Source organism: Epinephelus fuscoguttatus, linkage group LG20 (genome assembly GCF_011397635.1).
Source record: "Epinephelus fuscoguttatus linkage group LG20, E.fuscoguttatus.final_Chr_v1".
In the NCBI taxonomy this organism is placed as follows: domain Eukaryota; kingdom Metazoa; phylum Chordata; class Actinopteri; order Perciformes; family Serranidae; genus Epinephelus; species Epinephelus fuscoguttatus.
The window spans coordinates 14,489,742-14,507,745 of record NC_064771.1 but is presented as its reverse complement, the minus strand read 5'-3'; the positions used below and the strand labels follow the sequence as shown (position 1 = coordinate 14,507,745).

Genomic DNA, 18,004 nt, shown 5'->3' with positions numbered 1-18,004 from the left:
CACACGCTCAGGCCTCTGCAGCAAACGCATTAATATTAGGGTTTAAGCAATGCTTACCAAAATATGACCTCTGACATGTTTAATCAATCTTTTTTTTAGTGGGAGAACATGCAGAAACTTGATTTTTAGAAGTCGTTTTTTGATTTTTGTCCAGATCACTGTTAAACTATCAACATGTGTCTTGCAGCAGTTCTGGGAGCACGTTCTCTCACACACACGCAAGCTTACACTAACAAGCAGCACATGGTGCCTCAGCTACTGTACAAGTAGAACAAGATTTGTTCTCCAAATCACGTTTTAATATATTTTTATCCTAAAAAAAACAGAACACACTTATAAAATTTTTAAAGATTTTTCCTTCAGTGACTACCTTAAATATATAAAAGCATCCATTTACCTGTTCAAGAGAAATCCACCAGCTCTTTAGTGCAGCACGACTTTAAAGAGACGGTGAGGTCTCATTTAAAAACAGCACATGTTGAGACAAACAGGGCTCCTGTACGCTGGTGTATTCCAGTCTACTGTCCAACACACGCCCCTCTTTTTCTTTTTGACCGGGAAAACGCTCCAGCGACTGAGGCTGAATGTGAGGGGCCATGTTGTGGGATGAGGCGATTCCAGACGACCAATGGGGAAGCCCCTGGTGTGGGGCCCATGGGCCTCCAGAGAGAGTTTACTGCAGGTCAGCTCCAGCTATTACCATCTGAAGAGGGAGCCAGGCGGAGGGTGGTATGCCAAGGAGAGGGCTGGAGTGGAGTGGTGCTGGTGGTGGCAGAGAATAACTGTAGGAACTCTTGAGAAAATAACGACAAGGATGTGGACACACTGCTAATGTTTTATTAGAGTTCATGCATAAGTCAAACAACACAAAGAGAAATGAGAGATGAGGCAACTCAGGAAAGTAGCAGTCACACAGCACAGCCTCCCTTATCAGCATCTCTTTTCATATTATCCAGCGACACGCACAAAGAAACGGATTGTTCCTCTGCAAAACAGGTCTGAGATGACTCCGGTGATGTCTCACTGTAGGTATGCTGAGATTCGGTTACAAATCACTGACAGAGCTCACACTGATATAAACCAGGTTGATCCTGGGCGGTATCAAACGGGATAGTAACATGTATTTTTTAAAACACACATTTGGAGGCTTCTTTTTTTTTCAACTGAGATAAAACGTCTGCGTTACAGAACAGATGACACACACACACGCTGAACACTAAAACAAAGAAAGGAGGTTTCCCTTTCAAAAATGTGCAATGTTGATGCTTTGTCGAAAGTGTCCAAAGTAAGTTAATCATGTCTGTTTTGTCAGTCAGAGTGAAGCTAGTAAAAATATGTATCCTTCATGAGATAAATAGAACTGGTGTGATTCTCATACAGCTATGGACTGCCCTTATTAACTATGTCCATATTCTTTTTTTGTTACCGTATGGACACATTGAACCAACAAGAATATCCACAGAACCAATAAACTAACAATGACACACAAGATACATTAGCCAGCAGCAATGTATAAAAAGGAAAATCTGAACTCCATTAACAAAAACACTCAAACCAATCCCTCATTCTGTCCCTTAACATTTTTTTGTACAATAAAACGATTTAAAATACTGATCTGAAGACAAAAAATAGTGCTGAATAAATTATCTCTACACCTCTGCTCAAATATTCCCCAAACAACTCTTATTAATTACATCTGGTTACGTGTTAATTTACAGTAAGAGGTCGAAAGGTAACGCGACTGTCAAAGTGCACGCTTGTTTTAAGCTTGTCGTGATTGTGTAACATGTTGCATTTATTATTGTCAGAAGAGGGAGGAAAAAAAAAACCAAAACGTCTCATTTGTAGCACTCTGTCTGCAGCCGGCTCATTTCTGAAAACAAATGTCATGTCGGAAAAGGTCAGAGCCTTTTAAGATGTCAGTGTAAGGAAATAACGGAGAGAACACACGACAAAATAATAATAATGTGCAAACAGCTTTTTGTAGTGTGATATTAGATTCTCATTACATCCCTGGATATTAAGCTGTGGATTCTGAGACGACTAAAGGACCGGATTATGTGAGGACAACTCAAATACTACAGCCAGAAGAGAGCGCAAGTTTGGTCCTCTAAACTCAGCTTTTTAAAAACAGAAATCATACAGCACAATCTACTCAAAAAAAAAAAAAAAAAAAGTTAAAACCAACAGTCAATGAGTAAAACCTCACCAGCATGTGTCTCATATCAGCTACCAGTAAGACCAACTGTGACTGGGACTCTGCTCAAAGTAACATTAACCACTCCCAGTGAGTACAAAGATGTTTACATGAATGAGAATAATTAGCTCTTCAGCAGATGGGATTTAACGACCTGCGAAAATTCTGACAGCAGCTTTAGGCAAATAAAATCTCAGCAATATAATCTCAATACCAACAACTGCGGTTACATTTGTCAAAGAGAAGTGTACGTGTGACTAATGCTGCGTTCACACGCAATCAGGCAGACGGACAACACCTTCTGGACGGCACAGGGACAACAAACAAAACAGTCTGTAAAACATATTCCAACTGTGAATGGAAGAAAATATAAAATTGTTTCATGTTTCCAGGGTTCCCTCACATTTTTACACGACTTTTCAAAAGTTTTCCATAACTTTTACATAATATTTTAACCCATTTCCATAACTTTACTTAAGTAGTTTAAAATAAGTGAGCCTCTATAGCAGTTCAGCAACACATTATTAAACACGCATTTCCCAGGCATTTGTTTTACGGGCATGTCTGGGCATGGTTTTGCAACCTTGCCTGAAGCACAGCATATGTGGTAACTCAATGAACTAATGTTGATTGCCATCATGTCCCTTCAATCGTTTCAACACTAGATTTTAAATTAGGAAGAAAAGGAACATATTTTGTGAAATGTGAGAAATGTTTTGGCATTTTTATGAACATATTCTAAATAATAGCCCAAAAAATTTTTTTAATTTCATAACTTTTCCAGGAATTTTATGACTAGGAGCCCAGTGTTTATTATCTTATATAATTATTCTAGTAATGGCCACTAATTGTCAAGATTGCCTGTGTTTTCTCCTCGTGTGAAGGAGCTACATAAAATTCAGCTTTAAGTTCCGTTGTGGAGGATGTCAAACAGTTAAAATATTTTGACTCTGCCATTGACTGTTACCCACAATTCTCTGCCTGTTCTCATCCACTAAACACAATATCCGGTGTGCTGTCTACTGTCTGCCTGATTCCATGTGAACGCAGCATAAGTGGACGATAAAAAGGACACATTTGTTGGTGTGGTGCGCAATTGTGCCAATCACAAAAACTACATTCCCCTCTTCTTCTCTTTCTTCCTGTTACATTATAGTTTCTGTAGATTATCAGATGTATTCTGTGTATACCATTCCCTTTTCTTGTCAAAAAGCTGACCCCCAGTGAGGTACATCCCTTTTCGTCAGAGCAGCTGGAAGATAAACCCTTTTCAAAAAAATCTACATTAAATCAACATCTCTTTCATACATCTGTAGCTTAAATATACACACGACTAATAAACTCGACATTTGTCATTTACAGATTTACAGTTCAACTCGCACTGACTTGCAAAGGGACTGATACAAACACCAAAACAATATCGTCGTAGGTCTGCTCAGTGCTGCCTGCAACGGGCGTTTCTGTAATCACAACCATAGTGTTTCTGCTGGGGCTCTTTAATTATAAAAACTTAACTGATCATGTTTGGTGTTAATGCATGCTTTTAGGGCTTTGGGTAAGAAATTGATTTCCTACTAATGACAAGCACAGCAGGACTCTCTTTTATAAAACTCTATTTTAGGATTAGCTGCAACATGAAGCTCTGCAGTCCATAACAGGCGGAGGGAGATTCTTCACACATTAAGAGGAAGGAAAAAGCAGGCTGCCTCATAGTCTCTGACACCAGGCATGATGTGGGTGAGATCCATCGTCTGGTGGCATATCAAAAATAGGCCGTTCGTTTGGTTTTCCCTTTCTTGTGAGAAATTAACGGAGAACATGAATAATTCCCTTTTTTATAAGGAGAGCATGTGCAAATCTCTGTAGTGTGACTGAATAGTGTTGAATCAGAGTGGAGGTGGGCGTGTTTTAGTGTCGGGTCAGTCTGTTCTCAGGTGATGCTGCTCGGCTGGTCGGGGTCTTGAGCTGGGGGTCAGAGGAAAAAGGTGGAAGGTCTACACAGCGAACAAAGCGTCCTCCGGCCTGTCTGGCTTCTTGCGGCTGGGGGTTCCCGGCGCTGCTCCCGGCTCACCGCTCGGGGGCGACGGTAGGCTGGGGACCATCTCTGCAGCTTTGGCTCTCTCCTCGAGGAACTTGTCAAACTCTGGCAGCATCGGATCAGAGGGAGAAAACAAAAAGGAGAAGAATGTGATGAGATTCAAATGTAGCTGGTAACAAAAGAGGATATCTACTGAAGCAAAAATTAGAACAAAGGAGATTAATGATGTCCTACCCTCACTTGTCACGCCTTCTTCACCTTCATCTCCTTTCTGGTGAAAAAGAAAAAGAACAATGTCACACCTGGGAGTTGACTGTGCTAGACCTAATCCACTGCAAACCACTGCAAACCATGGGCGTGGGACGGTGGGTGCTGAGGGTGCTGCAGCACAAGTTATTTACAATAGGTGGAGCCACACAGACTGTAAATATTTAGCTATTTTACCATAACTAACGGGCTACTTGAACATTTGTTTAAATTTTGAACAGCAAACAATAAGGTTTCTGTCAGACAATATATGAAAAACGACATTGAAAATGTGTGATTTTAACTTATTCCTCCGATCTGATGTAGGTCACAGTGCAGGGGCCAGGTCAGCAAAATTTGGCGAGAGATTTGCTGTAGTGGGAGCTAATGAATGATGCAGACAGGCTGAACAGACTGAGAAAGACCAGAAAATTGCCAGGACAGCCTTGGCTGCTTTTAAGGCATGGTACCATTGGAATGGAGTTCTGTTGAAGCTAATGATGGAGCAGATGATGAATGGATGTTTGATTTGCGCAGGGCATAGGAGTGGCTTCACCAAAGAGCAAACTAGAGAGTTCAACACCACTCAAAATGAAATATAAGACAATAAATAAGCTCACATTCTTTGGACTAACAGCTAATGGAACCAGCATGTAACTACGTCTGAGCAGTTTTCCTGTAGCTCCCGTGTAAGCGCATTCACATACATAGTCATGCACCCACATGTCTACTGCGCAGCACCCGTCAGCAAAATTATGTTCCCACACACATGCTGCAAACCAGGTAAAGTTCTGATCCTATGGATGTGCCCCAAATCACCACAAATCATGTATTGAAGTGTTTCTTTACACACTCACTCAACAGGTTTATAACATAACAAGGAGCCACTTACCTTTCATCCTCTCACCCAAAAGTGTCAAAATAATTGCAATACATTTTCCATTGATGCCCGTTTATAGAAAATACAATGAATACCAAAATTTCCACCATTTGTTTTCCACCTAAAACAGTTGGATATTATCACCCCATAATCCAAAACAATCTCATAAATGTGTGTAAAATGAGCATGACCTTTTGTAATACTTCATCATTCATTCTGCACCATAAAAACAAAATTATATGTTAAACCAATAGCCCCTTTCACACTTCCTGCTTATGAATGGGATATCGTGCCGGTATGCCTCCTCCCCATGCTGTACATAAGGTACAACTGCAGAATTGGGGGATGGAGTGGTCTCACATTTAAGCCACCACAGGAGGTAGTAACAGTGCCGAAATGGTGACTAAATTAAGCAGCTGGTAGGATGGGACCATGGGCAGGATGGTGTGACATTTTAATGATGTGTTATGCATGCCACCCCCCATGGGAGATTTTAAAAGTAGCTGTTAGCAGTTAGCGGCTAACTCAGAGAAGAGGAACAGCAGCCGTAATTGTGTGCAAATTGGGAAAATGATGAGATTTGAGAGCTCCTTTCCCTCCAAAGGGAGGACGAGATCAGTCGCCATATAACAAGAACGTTAATGCCACTGAATTGTTTATAATGTGCTACGAAAGCATTTGCTTTATGTCACACAAGACACTGTGTTACATGCCTGTGACGTCTCTTTTGATTCCACGATGCCAGCATGCTGTCTATAATCACACACTGAAGCAGAATGATGCCGCTGTGTTTGGTTCTTTGTAAAAATGCAAAGGGAGCATAAAGAAGGGACTTTGTAGCTGCTCTATAGTGCAACCTCTGTGTGAAAAGTGCTAACGTGGCCAGTGCCTTTCACCTGCATTCTTTCAAATTGCCAGCAGATGACGACTCCACTGGCTGCAAAAAGAAGTCTATGGGAAAATAGCAATACGTCTCACTTACTTTATTACCTCAGGAAACATTTTCCTGATGAGCGTCTAGTCAAAATCACAGGTTTCAAGTCCTATTCAATATAGCATGATGTTCATTTTGTAAATTATGTTCCCATTTATGGTCCGACTGATTGACAAGTCGCTACCACAGCAACCTGTCAATCAAGATAGAGGCATAGCAATGCGTATCCTCCCCAGCTCCACCCACTCATTTGGATATGGTCACTTTTAGCTCCAAAAAATGCAAGATGGCGATGGCTAAAATCTCATAGTTGGGGCTTCAAAACGGAAATCTACAAACCCAACCGTGATGTCAAAGTGGCTACGCCCACTTCTTTTATACAGTCTATGCTTTCTTCCCTTTTGTCCCATCAAAAAGTTAGATAAGGTTTAGTGAGTCGCACATTTTTGTTAAGATTAGGTTGAGGTTAGGCAACAAAAACTTTGATTTGATCAAAGTTACAAAAATGCACAGCTACAACTAAAAATCTTACACAGTAGAAGAAACTTTGTCCCTTGTTGTCAGAGCTGAAACCGGATGAACACATTCACAATCAAGAATGTCCTTTGAGATGTGTGTGTCAGACTATAACCACTTCATAGACACTTTCATAATGTGTCCATCAGTGGTGGGAAAGCAAGATGTCATGCTGTACCAATGACACCTATTTGGATTCAAAACCTCATGCTCATTTTACACAGCTCTGTCATGTCAGTCTGTCCCCACAACACACCGTTAGTAACTTAAAGTGAAATAGGATATTAATGTGTGATTGGTAAGAAAGTGAGGAAAAGTAATGTAAGAGAAATGTGTTATTTTGTGGCATTAAAAAGACCTTGAAAATGAGATAAGGGAGTAACACAGCGTGTAAAAAGGAAAGAGAAAGGGAGAGAGAACTGCAGGCAGAAATAAAAATCATGATGGGCTCACCACATCGGTACACAGCCACTCCTCTATGTCATCCATAACAGAGGACTGGCCTCCGACACCCTACGGGGCAGCATCAAGACCGACACAGGTGGCCAGGGGAGGCAGCAATGCCACAACAGAAAAAAAATCCCACCCCAAACACAACAGAAAATATGACTTAAATGAACTTCAGTGTTAACTTAAATTCAACTTAAGCACTTTGTGAGGAAAAAAAATAAAGAAATGGAATGGAGATAAATGTTTGTGGATGGTGTGACACATCATACACAGTGATGATGACAAGGAGTCATGCTGAGATGCAAGAGAATCCACTTTCACATAACAAAACCCTGAGCACAAGACACGACAAGCTGGTGAAGATGAAAAAAGCAGCATATCTGACGGCACAGCTGGTCGTTTTAGGCTGTGACCACGAGGTTTATCATTTAATTTTACCACTTTACACAAACAACAACCCACAGTGCACACCAAGCACATTTAGGTGGAGTTGTCAGACTCTAAAGCGTTAGTCAGTCACTTGGACATAAAAGCATTAAACAATGCTGCACACACTACAACTGGAGATAAGACAAAATCTTTGTCAGTCTTGTTAGTAATGGATGACAGACAACAGCCGTGAATGGGTAGCACTTAAGATGCTTAATAAATTAAACCCACTGGAGACTTGTTAAGAGCCACGCAGTACAAACAAACAAAAAAAGAAACAACAGGAAGTGAAGCCTGTATAATCTAGATACTGCTGTTAAAACTGCAGGCTCGGTTAGACATACAAAAAGCCAAAAACTAAATTTTAAAGATGAGTTTAAACTTTTCTTTATTTGTGAACTAACTGAGCAATTAGTAGCATCCAGCAGCACAAGTTAAAGCATGAGGCTAACGTCTGCTACGGCTACAAGGCGCACATACAAACACACACTCCAAATGTTTTTTGAGTGGTGATGAGAGCACTGACTGAAAATTAAAGCCCACACTGCACATAAAAGCCTGTGTGTCACTGAGACTCACCGCTCCTGCAGTCGGCTGTTGGACATCCAGAGTGGGAGGATGGCCATCGGAGGCATTGCTGCCTTCTGCTGTAGTGCTGAGACAAGAGGTGGAAATGGGCTTTTAGAATCTTGTTTTGCCTAATTGTTTGTAATTAAAAATATGACTCGAGCTGAAATGATTAATTGATCAACAGAAAATTAATTTGCAACAATTCTGACAATCAATTAAGTGTTCTCAAAATCACCGTGGGATCTGCAACAACAAACTTAATTAACACTCAGCATCTAAAAACAGAATACATAAAAAAAAATGTAGAATTGAATCAACCATAAATTTCTTAGGCATTCTTACGTCTTGCGTGGTTCAGGCAGAGCTCCAGTCCTGGTCTGAGCAAACACATCAAAGTCGTCCTGGCCAGGAGCAGGTTTACAGGTAGGCAGAGAGCTCAAGGTGCTGCTCACACTGTCAGCGCCCATGTCTGGAGGTAAAAAAAATACACTTGACTGTCTACAGCATAAAACAGAATTCCACAACAAAAACTACAAAGCCAATAGAATCATGACTGTCTTTAAAATATTTTCTGCAGAGGCTTCCTCTAGCAACGACTGCTGCTGCTAAACAAAGATTCAATGCAGAATCAGCTAATTTACTGTAAGTCTACAACAATTTGTAGTGATGCACGAGGCAGTGATGAAAGAAACATTTCAACTTTTTACAAAATTACATTGGTTCACTTTCTTGCCATAAAGCTTAGTGCCACTCTGATATATGTGCACTAACTATGGAGCTAGAGCTGGAGTTCTTTAGCTTAACATAAAGACTGAAAGCAAAGGGAAAACAACTAGCCAGACTCTGTGCAAAGTTAAAAAAGTATGGCAACTAACACCTCTAAAGCTTAGCAATTACCAGGTTGCATTTTGTAATCTATTAATGTGATTTTACAGGGAGATAAGAGCGGGAACTATTTCTTGGCAAGGTGAAGCAGCAGCTTGCTGATATCTCTGCTGGTTGCCCAGGAACCTCACCATGACACCAGGACTAGGCACAGCTTTGCACTTTGGACACACCCAGACTAGCCTTTCCACCCTAATTCCAGGCTTTATGCTCAGCTAACCTAATGGACTCTCAACTTTGGCTCTGTTGTTAATACAAAAACATGAGTTTAATTGATCATCTTTTGCCCAGTTCACACTACACAACTTTAGACCTGATATTCCACTTGCCAACAGCTTTTGGAGCTCCCCGGCAAAAGCCCCAGATCAGAGGCTAATAACCATTGGCTCAGCAGTAACAAATCAGAGCTTGAGCTCTGGGGAAGAGGGGAAGTAAAGGTGGAAGGTGGACTATTGCACACAATGTTTCTAAATGCTGCTTTGTCACTTTTTAACTTTTCTTTATCTTCTCGACTCTGGGTTTGGGGTTGACTCACGCATCACGTGGATATACTCTTGGTGAAAGGTCCTGTACTGTGTGTGACCCCGTTCCTGGCCATGTAGTCAAGTAGTGTGAGAACCACAATGACTTCAAGACCCCTGATTACGAGACAGTAAGTTGTGTAGTATCAACAGTACAGCGATCTGACTTTGAAATTCTTGTGGTGTGAACTTAGCTTAACTCTCTTGAGGAAAGAGAAATATGTGTAGTTCCAAAAATGTTCAACTGTTCCTTTAATTCAGTAATGTAAGTAAATGTCAACAATTCTACCTTTTAAACTGACTTATCTTTAGGTGTAATCTCTCTTTCAAAACTGTTCTAGCATGACGAAACCCAGTTTGGCTCTTTTAATACATACCTGACTAGCCAGCAGGCTAATTTAGCAAAGAAACTCATGTTTGTGTGATTCAGTCAAATCAATGAAATATGTTCAGAAACAACCAACTCTACTGCATTTGTCAAAAAACATACAATATTAGTATTAGTATTTCAAGTATAATTTTTCGAAAACTGTAATTGCAGACATTTGCAGTACCAGTAGAAGAACAGTTATCTGTTTTGTAAGTGCTTGGCTAAAGTCTGAGGTAAGGTGTACATACCAAGGCCAGCCAAGCGGGATGCCAAGGTGGCCGGGGAGGAGGGCCTTCCTGCTGGGGCTGTGATGGTGGGAGGCAAGCTGGTTGGGGCTGCGTTCGGCATGTTGCTGACCACTGCTGGGGAGCCTGGGCCGAGGTCTATGAGGTTGTCCTCTGTGGCCTCACTCAGGACCTGTTGAAAAAGAGTTGATGAGAGACACTATAGTTCTTGTTTAATGTTGAAGCTGAGAGAAGGATTTAAGGTTTCTGGCTCATGAGCAGCAAAAAACAAATCCTTGTGTGGAAGGCTAAAACAAAGGCAGGGTTATACAGGAGTTCCTTGACTGTGTCTAGAAAAAACAATAACACAAAGAAATATGTGTGGTCCATAAATAAATAAATATAATAACAATGAGGGCTTGGTGGGTGATAAAAATAAGTACAGTTTTGGAAAACATGTTGGTTAGCTTCAGGAGAGCATGAAAATGTCTGTAACTGAGGATAGCAGGAAATTAAGATTTTTTCTGAAAAAAGTGTTTCTTAAGGGGGTCCAGAGAATATTGTTTGACATTAGAAACATATTTAAGTTTTTAATTTGTTGTCAACAAATTTGTGACAGTGTTTTCAATAACTATAAAAGTGCTGTTATCTATAAATACAAAACAATCCCCTTAAGAAGGTAGAAATACAGGGAGGGAGAAGGGAAGATTCAATCTTTGGGCTCTGGAGGAGTTAATATATTAAGACCGTTTTGTTTGAGACGATGCAAACACAACATGACAGTGATTCTAGGGACATTTTCATTTTAGTGCCGTCTTAAATCCTGTGTCACTGTCAGTCTACTTTCAGGTCCGTCTTATCATTGGCTGTCGGGGGCTGCATAGTGAAAACATGCCATATGGGGGTGACAGATACAGGTGGAGGCAGGGCCCATATTATTTAGCCATGTTTCAACAGTTGCTGTGGGGTGACACTGGCCACTTAGGAAGGTTGACAATATTTTCATACTTGCCTGTCTCAGCTAGCCACAGAAACAGAAGAACAGAAAAGAACAGAAAGGAAGAGACAGTGAATACCATTAACATGCCAGTCCAGGGACACAATGTAATGGCATGATAACTATGGAAGATATAGCATGCCTGATGAACTGGAAACCCAGCGAAGAGGCACGTATTTTCCGACAGAGTATCTTTGCCTCATGCTTTTTGTCAGATTCCTGGCAATGGTTTTGGAGCGCCTAGATTTTGGTGTGTAACTAGAAAAAACATGAATCAGTATTTGATGGAAACAACAGGAAGCTCACAAAAGGCATGAAGCAAGAGAGACATCTACTGTAAGCAGTTGCAGGAATGTGATAGTACATGGATCTGTTAAGGGAGTGGCAGTAAACTGATGTGTTGCTTCATAAAATTTGGACATGTTAGCTCTTTTTTGGCAGACAGATTTGAAAAAGGGCAGAAATGTATTAGACAGATAAAAGTAAAAACAGACAAACAGTGGTGAAATAAAACAATGACATCTACTCAACACTGCATGCAACAATGCATTCAGGTCTTTTGGCTGATGAATCCCAAAGTACCCTTTTGGCATATACCACCACTGCAACGCTGTGACTGGACTGTTGATTGTGTTCAATTCTGGCATGGGCACAAGTGAATCGCTAAATACAATCAGCTCATTTCCAGTGTTTCCCCAAATGCAATGACTTTGCTTTGCATTGACTACTGTATTATCACAGACAATGTTTCCCCCTACTGGACAGGACTAAAACTCAACAGGCCTGCTCCGACTGTACTGTATTGCAGAAAAACAATGGAAGACAGAATATTTCAAATGAATAACAGAAATGTAAATACAGATATTGCATTGCATTTAATAATGCAAGTAAATGTATTTGTGTCTTTGTTGGGTTTCCATTTAATTAGGCACGTACATCTGGTAAATCACTGATAGGTAAATGACAGATAACAGCACTTGGAAGACATTGTAAAGCCTGACTGATAATATAGCATGCAAGTCCACACTGCTGACACTGAAAAGCGCCCTCGCGAGAGTGTGAGAGAATATGAGCAGAAAATAAACACCATGACATGAAAGAGCTAGCTCAGGGGATTCAGACAAGTAAGCCAACTATCTTTAAGTGTGATGCAAACATTTGGTGATTAACCACCGTGCAGCTGACTCACCCCATTGTTGACACTCTGAGCTGAGGACCTCCCGGACCTAAACCTCTCATACCTGAGGCACAGAGAGGACGACATGAAAGAAGTGACAAAGAACTCGTTCGAAGTTTACCTAACCAAATCTGTGCAAACATAATAATAATGTCAGGGTAAAGATGAGTTTGGACGTGCACACGTTTTTACTGTGTGTGTTCGAACCTTTCATAGCGTAAGAAAATGTTATTGAGGTCATCGTTGACATGCAGCAGCTCCTCGGTCACTGACTCATTGGAAACACAGGAGATGAGCTCTACTATCCTCTGCTGCATGGCTCTACAAGTCCTGTTCAGCTCCTAAACACACACATGCACAAAGTATATATATGACGTTACATACACATGTATGCACGGTGGTCTTATGTTACCGTTTTCTTGGTGCATTATACATGTCTTTATAAACTAAAAATACTATTTTTTTCATTTGATCATTCACACACAGTTTAGAAAGAATACAACACATGCACTGACAGGCAGAAAAACACACACACGCGCGCACACACACACACACACACACACACACACACACACACACACACGACTGGTTCCTTGCCTGTAGTAACTCATAGTCTGAGGTGTCCTCCTGTCCCGGGACCATCTCAGTCAACATCTCTGACATCACTTTAGTGTTTCCACGAACAATGTCCAACTCACTGCGCAGCCGGCAAATCTGGGTGTCACAGAGGTAAATTAATCGACACTTAGTCTACTATCAAGCAAATTGTTGCTCAAATGATCAAATTTACATCCAACAGCATTGCTTGGGACCCAAGGGGTACACGGGAAGCTCAACTGATAATTCAACTTGACTAAAAAAGGAGCCAAAAAGGATAACAAATTGTGTAAGGCTGACCTTTAGTACTTTTACAATAACAGGTAAGCTGCCCATCAACCTGAATTAGTTGTAACAAAATACATGCAAGTAAGGCCGCATCTAGCAATTGAGAGTGTGTGAAGACTGACATTAACTAACAAATGAGCAGAAAATTTGAAATTGTTAGCTTAACGTAAGCCATAAACAGTTAAAAAATATTAGCTATAAGTAATCAAAAAAATACTTGAAATAGGTAGCTAAAAGTAAGGGATAAACAGTTTTAAAAATGCAGCTATAAATAAATGATAAACTGTTGAAGTCATAGACTGTACAAGATGGACGACATGACAACTCCCCAAAAATGAAGTCCAGTCGTCTCAGTTGCACCCTGGTAGCTGGCTGCAGTACAGTTCAAAACCGTTTCAGTCCCGTTTCAACTTGCATGACACCAAAGAAGAAACTCAACATGTAGGAGTCTGTCCTCTGGTAAGGGAACTGCTGATATGTACCTGTTCAGGTGTAGGATTGATGGATCCAGAGGCATGAATGTTGGGGACCTGAGGGCTGGTGTAGGCTGGTGGGACAGCCTGTGGTGTGGGCTGAGTAGTGGTGCTGAACTTATGTAGGGTGGAGTCGCCCTCTGGAGCAGATGCCAACTAGAGGTAACAGAGAGATAAACACAGCACTGTTACAAATTATCTGGTAAGATGATCACACTATACTTGGTCTTTACACAGAAACGTCTGTAGACAGTCAGGGGTCATGTCCACTAAAGCGTTTTTTCCTGAGGCTGGCATATTTTGCTTTTAATCCTTTGCAATGGGACTGCTGCATATTTACACTGTGCTACAAACGTTAGCAGCATGATGAGGCACTGAGCATTATTCTGTTTGGAGCACAGTGCGTTTGGCTTTTTTTTCCTGACTGCCAAGAGTTCAAAAATATTCAATTTTGGGTTGCGCTCGTCACTGTCACTTTTTAGCCAGCCATCCAATCACAGTGCAGGAGGGGCGAGACGAATAGCCTACAGCAAAGACAAACACTCTCATCTTACATGTACATGTGCTGAGCAACAACAATAATGGAGGAGAAGTATGTTAATATACTATGTATGCATATATATATATATATATATACACACACACACACACACACTTTAATATATATTTCACCTCATGACCCTACATAAACTGGTGGGTCTGTCCTCTCTCCCTACGTGCTTCAGCTTTCCGTCATCCAAAGCAAGGGCCAGAGGAAGTACTCAACCTTGCCGGACATTTTACTTGCGTGGATATTCCATATCATAGCAACCAGACGCAACCAAGCTGGAAAAGTGCTACGCCTCCAAAGCATTCTTAAGCGCTCCCAGCTTGGTGTTTCCTGAGGAGTGCCTGATGTTTTTTTTAGCTGGAAAAAACATGCTTTGGTGGACATTGGGCCTTTTGCTGCTTAGTATGATGCCTCCTACCCGCTGAGGTGTGTGTATAGGGGACAAGGTTTCCAGGTCTGACATGGGGAACTCGATGCCTTTCCTCTTTAGCTCCTCATAGATTTGGACCACGCCTGTGAGGTCTGGACTGCTCCTGAATGCATCAGCCCACGCCTGGAGAAGGCAGAGTAAGAAAAGAGTTAAAAGGAAACAGAGGGAGAGACTGAACAGAAAAAAACAATGGGTAAAGGGAGGGCTGACACAGCAAACAAAGCAAGGGATGTCAGAATAGTAAAAGAGGCTTGTTCTCTGATTATTTCTGTTTGTCTGCTTTGAATGCATTCAGTCAGCAAACCACAAAGCTCTTGGCTTCTCTCTGTCATCAGTGGGCAGGTTAAAACTAAACTGGGCCATTACAAGAGCTCAAACACATGACACATTTTTAAAAAAAACAAGTGCACAAGGGCTTTGAAGGTGTTCTTTATCCAAAAGTCTTCTACTCAGTCACTTTAAACTGCCAGCCAGCTTGATCAAAAAAGCTAATTTTCGCAATAGCTCAATAGCTCCCTTATTTTTGTCACAGTGAGTCTGTAAAAAAACATAAAGCAGATCACAAAACCAATACTCTGACCAAGACTGTTGAGGATTTGGCTGTAATATATCAACTTTGAAATACTTTATGCTAAAAAGGTTGTAAGGACTATCAACTGTGCACACACGCCCTCTTTTATCAACTCCAAGGTACACACATTAACACCTGAGAGATGAGACAGGTGGCTAGAGAGCTGCGCAACTCAACCACAGTCTGCTGCCCGATTGGGTATTTTGCATCTTGCCTGAAGAAATGTCAACAATACTCTTGCTGTTGTGTAAAGGGAGCGCTGTTCGATAAATTTTCCCACACCGCTTTCCCAGCTGACCCTCCTAATGACGAGACAAACAAGAGACAATTAGATTCGGCCCTCTTCGTCACAGCTACTGTATGCATACACACACCACATGGTTTCCCTGGTGGAAATAAGAGAAGCCCACATGAGCCTCGCAGCGTTACCCGAGCTGTGACAGGTAACTAGAGCTGCTCCTGGCTGAAGCCCAGGAGACACTGTACTTTACCTGAGGCTCTGCCTGGGGATGACAGGACACCTTTTGGACTGCTACACACCTACGCACAGCTTACTAAACATCTACGCTGCAAACCCTGCTTCACCTCTTACTCACAACCTCAATCAACACCAGTTTTCTCTCACACTGATGTACAGACTCACTATATGTCATAGGAATAACCTATTAAGCTTAATGACATGAGAACACAAGGCAACAAACCTACACAAGGTGCAAACAAACAAAGTTAGCTTACCTGAATCAGGGCTAGAACTTTATCTTGAACGATTGTAGGCGGGTTGTTTTTAGGGGAGATGATTTTAACGAGCACGCCATCAACAAAGTCCCTGCTAGTGACCAAAGCATGAAAACGATGGCCGCAGTTCTTCACACACGTCTCCAGGACCTGATGGATGCATAGGAAAATCTGCTGTCAGAATACGCTAATGTCTGGCATACTGTGAGTTAAATACTGTTACAGGCATGTGAATAGTTTTGCAACCAAGACATATAATAAACAAAACATTTTGGATTGCAAATTCTCAGTGAATGCAAACTCTATAAAATATTACATTACGTGGGAGAAAACACACAGTATCAATTCATTTCATCTGTGATTTATTTGTCTGATTTACACATTATGAGAACTAGACTACGTGAGTAACGCTTTTAATACTGTAACGTGTAAATACAGTGTATCTGCCCTCCAGCTGCCCTCTTATAACTCACCGTTAAAGCCAGCATCACTTCCCTATAGTTCCTGTTCCCATTCAGCCTCTTCTTCACTGCTCTAATAGCATCCTTTGGCCTGCACACACACATAAACACACAGACAAAAGCACACATTAAACACACCAGAATAGCATAGCATAGTATGCCCACAGCTTTTAAATGGATTGGAACATCAGTCCAAGCAGAACAAACACAATTACCAAGAACTTAATGACCGAGGGCTTTAAAGGGCATTTTGAATGGCATTGACAGGATGATGAACACAACTGCAAAAAGGCTGAATACCAGGCACTGGCACATGTCAATGATTCTTTGACTTTTCACAATCTCAACACAACACGGCTGTTCAACCCTGAGGTAGTAATAATTAACTTTTGAATTCTTTGACCACTACCCAACAGATCGAATCAGCCTCACAGCAGTGTGCGTACAACACCCCTTATATTCCCCAGAGAGCAGAAAATAGGTAGAGTCAGACTTCTTTTTATAGACTGCTGATATATAGCAAACCACACCAGACTAGACCCACCTAAGGCAGTTTACAACCCTCTAATCAAACAAGACCTTGACGCAGCACACCAGTTTACACATACAGTACAAGGTTAATGGAGGAATGAGATAAGCAATGAGGCCTTGCATAAAACACAGCCAGAGCTAGGCTTCCTCTCTTAGTATGACACAGATAAAAGGCTGACTCTAATAGTGTATGGTGCTGCAACAATACATTATGTAAACAAGGAACAAGGAGAACATTATTAAGCCAGTGCATATAAGAGGTTTAATCAATAACAGATATGGATACTCATTGATTTCTACTAGCCACTCACCCATCCTCTGTTTCATTGATGATGTCACATATTTCCATGTTGAGGGTCCAGTCTTCACTTTGCAGGGAGCCATCAGTGGCTCTCTCTGGAAAGACACCAGCAGTTAGTAAAGAAACTAACCTATAAACACCGACACACAGCAGTCCAATTATAAGACGATGACTGGCGGCTAGCTAACTTAACTGTTAGCTAGCTTCGCTGTTAGACACCCATAAAATATATGTAAATGTATTTGTGGACGTTTTTAACACTACCCTATGAACTGACAATGACTGAAAACACACATTTAGTTTGTTAGCGGTATTCATAACACAATGACAACAGATGTTAGCGTAACTACAAGTTAGCTAGGCGGCTAACGGTCCAGCTGTAGGAAACTCATTCAGGGACGTTAGCATGCTAAAGGTAGCAAGCCCGTAAAATGACTACCGCAAAACATAAACATTTTCAAGACATAAACATCTATCGCCACGCGATGTCGCTTCCTAAACATCTGCTTACATACCAATGCAATGCCCCACTGGCGTACTGTAAGGATTTCCCAAAAGGAACTCCATCTTTGCTCGACAACAAACAAGTCAGTCCATGGGCTGATGATGATACATGAGGAAACGTCTGCGAAG

At 41.3% G+C, this 18,004-nt stretch overlaps 1 protein-coding gene across 2 annotated transcripts; it reads right to left on the bottom strand.

The window, feature by feature from the left end:
* Positions 1–823: 823 nt before the first annotated feature.
* Positions 824–17,989, bottom strand: tom1l2 (target of myb1 like 2 membrane trafficking protein). 2 transcript variants are annotated; one of them, XM_049562592.1, is made up of 15 exons: positions 17,887–17,989; positions 17,382–17,466; positions 16,552–16,630; positions 16,079–16,228; positions 14,761–14,895; positions 13,802–13,948; positions 13,032–13,148; positions 12,642–12,775; positions 12,447–12,498; positions 10,285–10,453; positions 8,603–8,729; positions 8,270–8,345; positions 7,265–7,324; positions 4,470–4,506; positions 824–4,340 (listed from the first exon to the last, which is right to left on the bottom strand). In XM_049562592.1, exons 1-15 carry the CDS (start codon positions 17,936–17,938, stop codon positions 4,192–4,194), a joined length of 1,569 nt encoding a protein of 522 aa, XP_049418549.1. In that variant the 5' UTR covers positions 17,939–17,989; the 3' UTR covers positions 824–4,191. The 2 variants fall into 2 exon arrangements, with proteins under 2 accessions (XP_049418549.1, XP_049418550.1); XM_049562593.1 differs by lacking the exon at positions 7,265–7,324.
* Between the last annotated feature and the right edge of the window lie 15 nt (positions 17,990–18,004).

What these genes read in the sequence shown, in the direction of transcription:
- tom1l2 (XM_049562592.1), bottom strand. Translation starts at nt 17,938, where the DNA reads ATGGAGTTCCTTTTGGGAAATCCTTACAGTACGCCAGTGGGGCATTGC. An exon ending in TCAATCCTACACCTGAACAG is followed by an intron (nt 13,149 to 13,801) that starts GTACATATCAGC and finishes TGTGACACCCAG; the next exon opens with ATTTGCCGGCTGCGCAGTGA. An exon ending in AGAAGGCGTGACAAGTGAGG is followed by an intron (nt 4,341 to 4,469) that starts GTAGGACATCAT and finishes CGATGCTGCCAG; the next exon opens with AGTTTGACAAGTTCCTCGAG.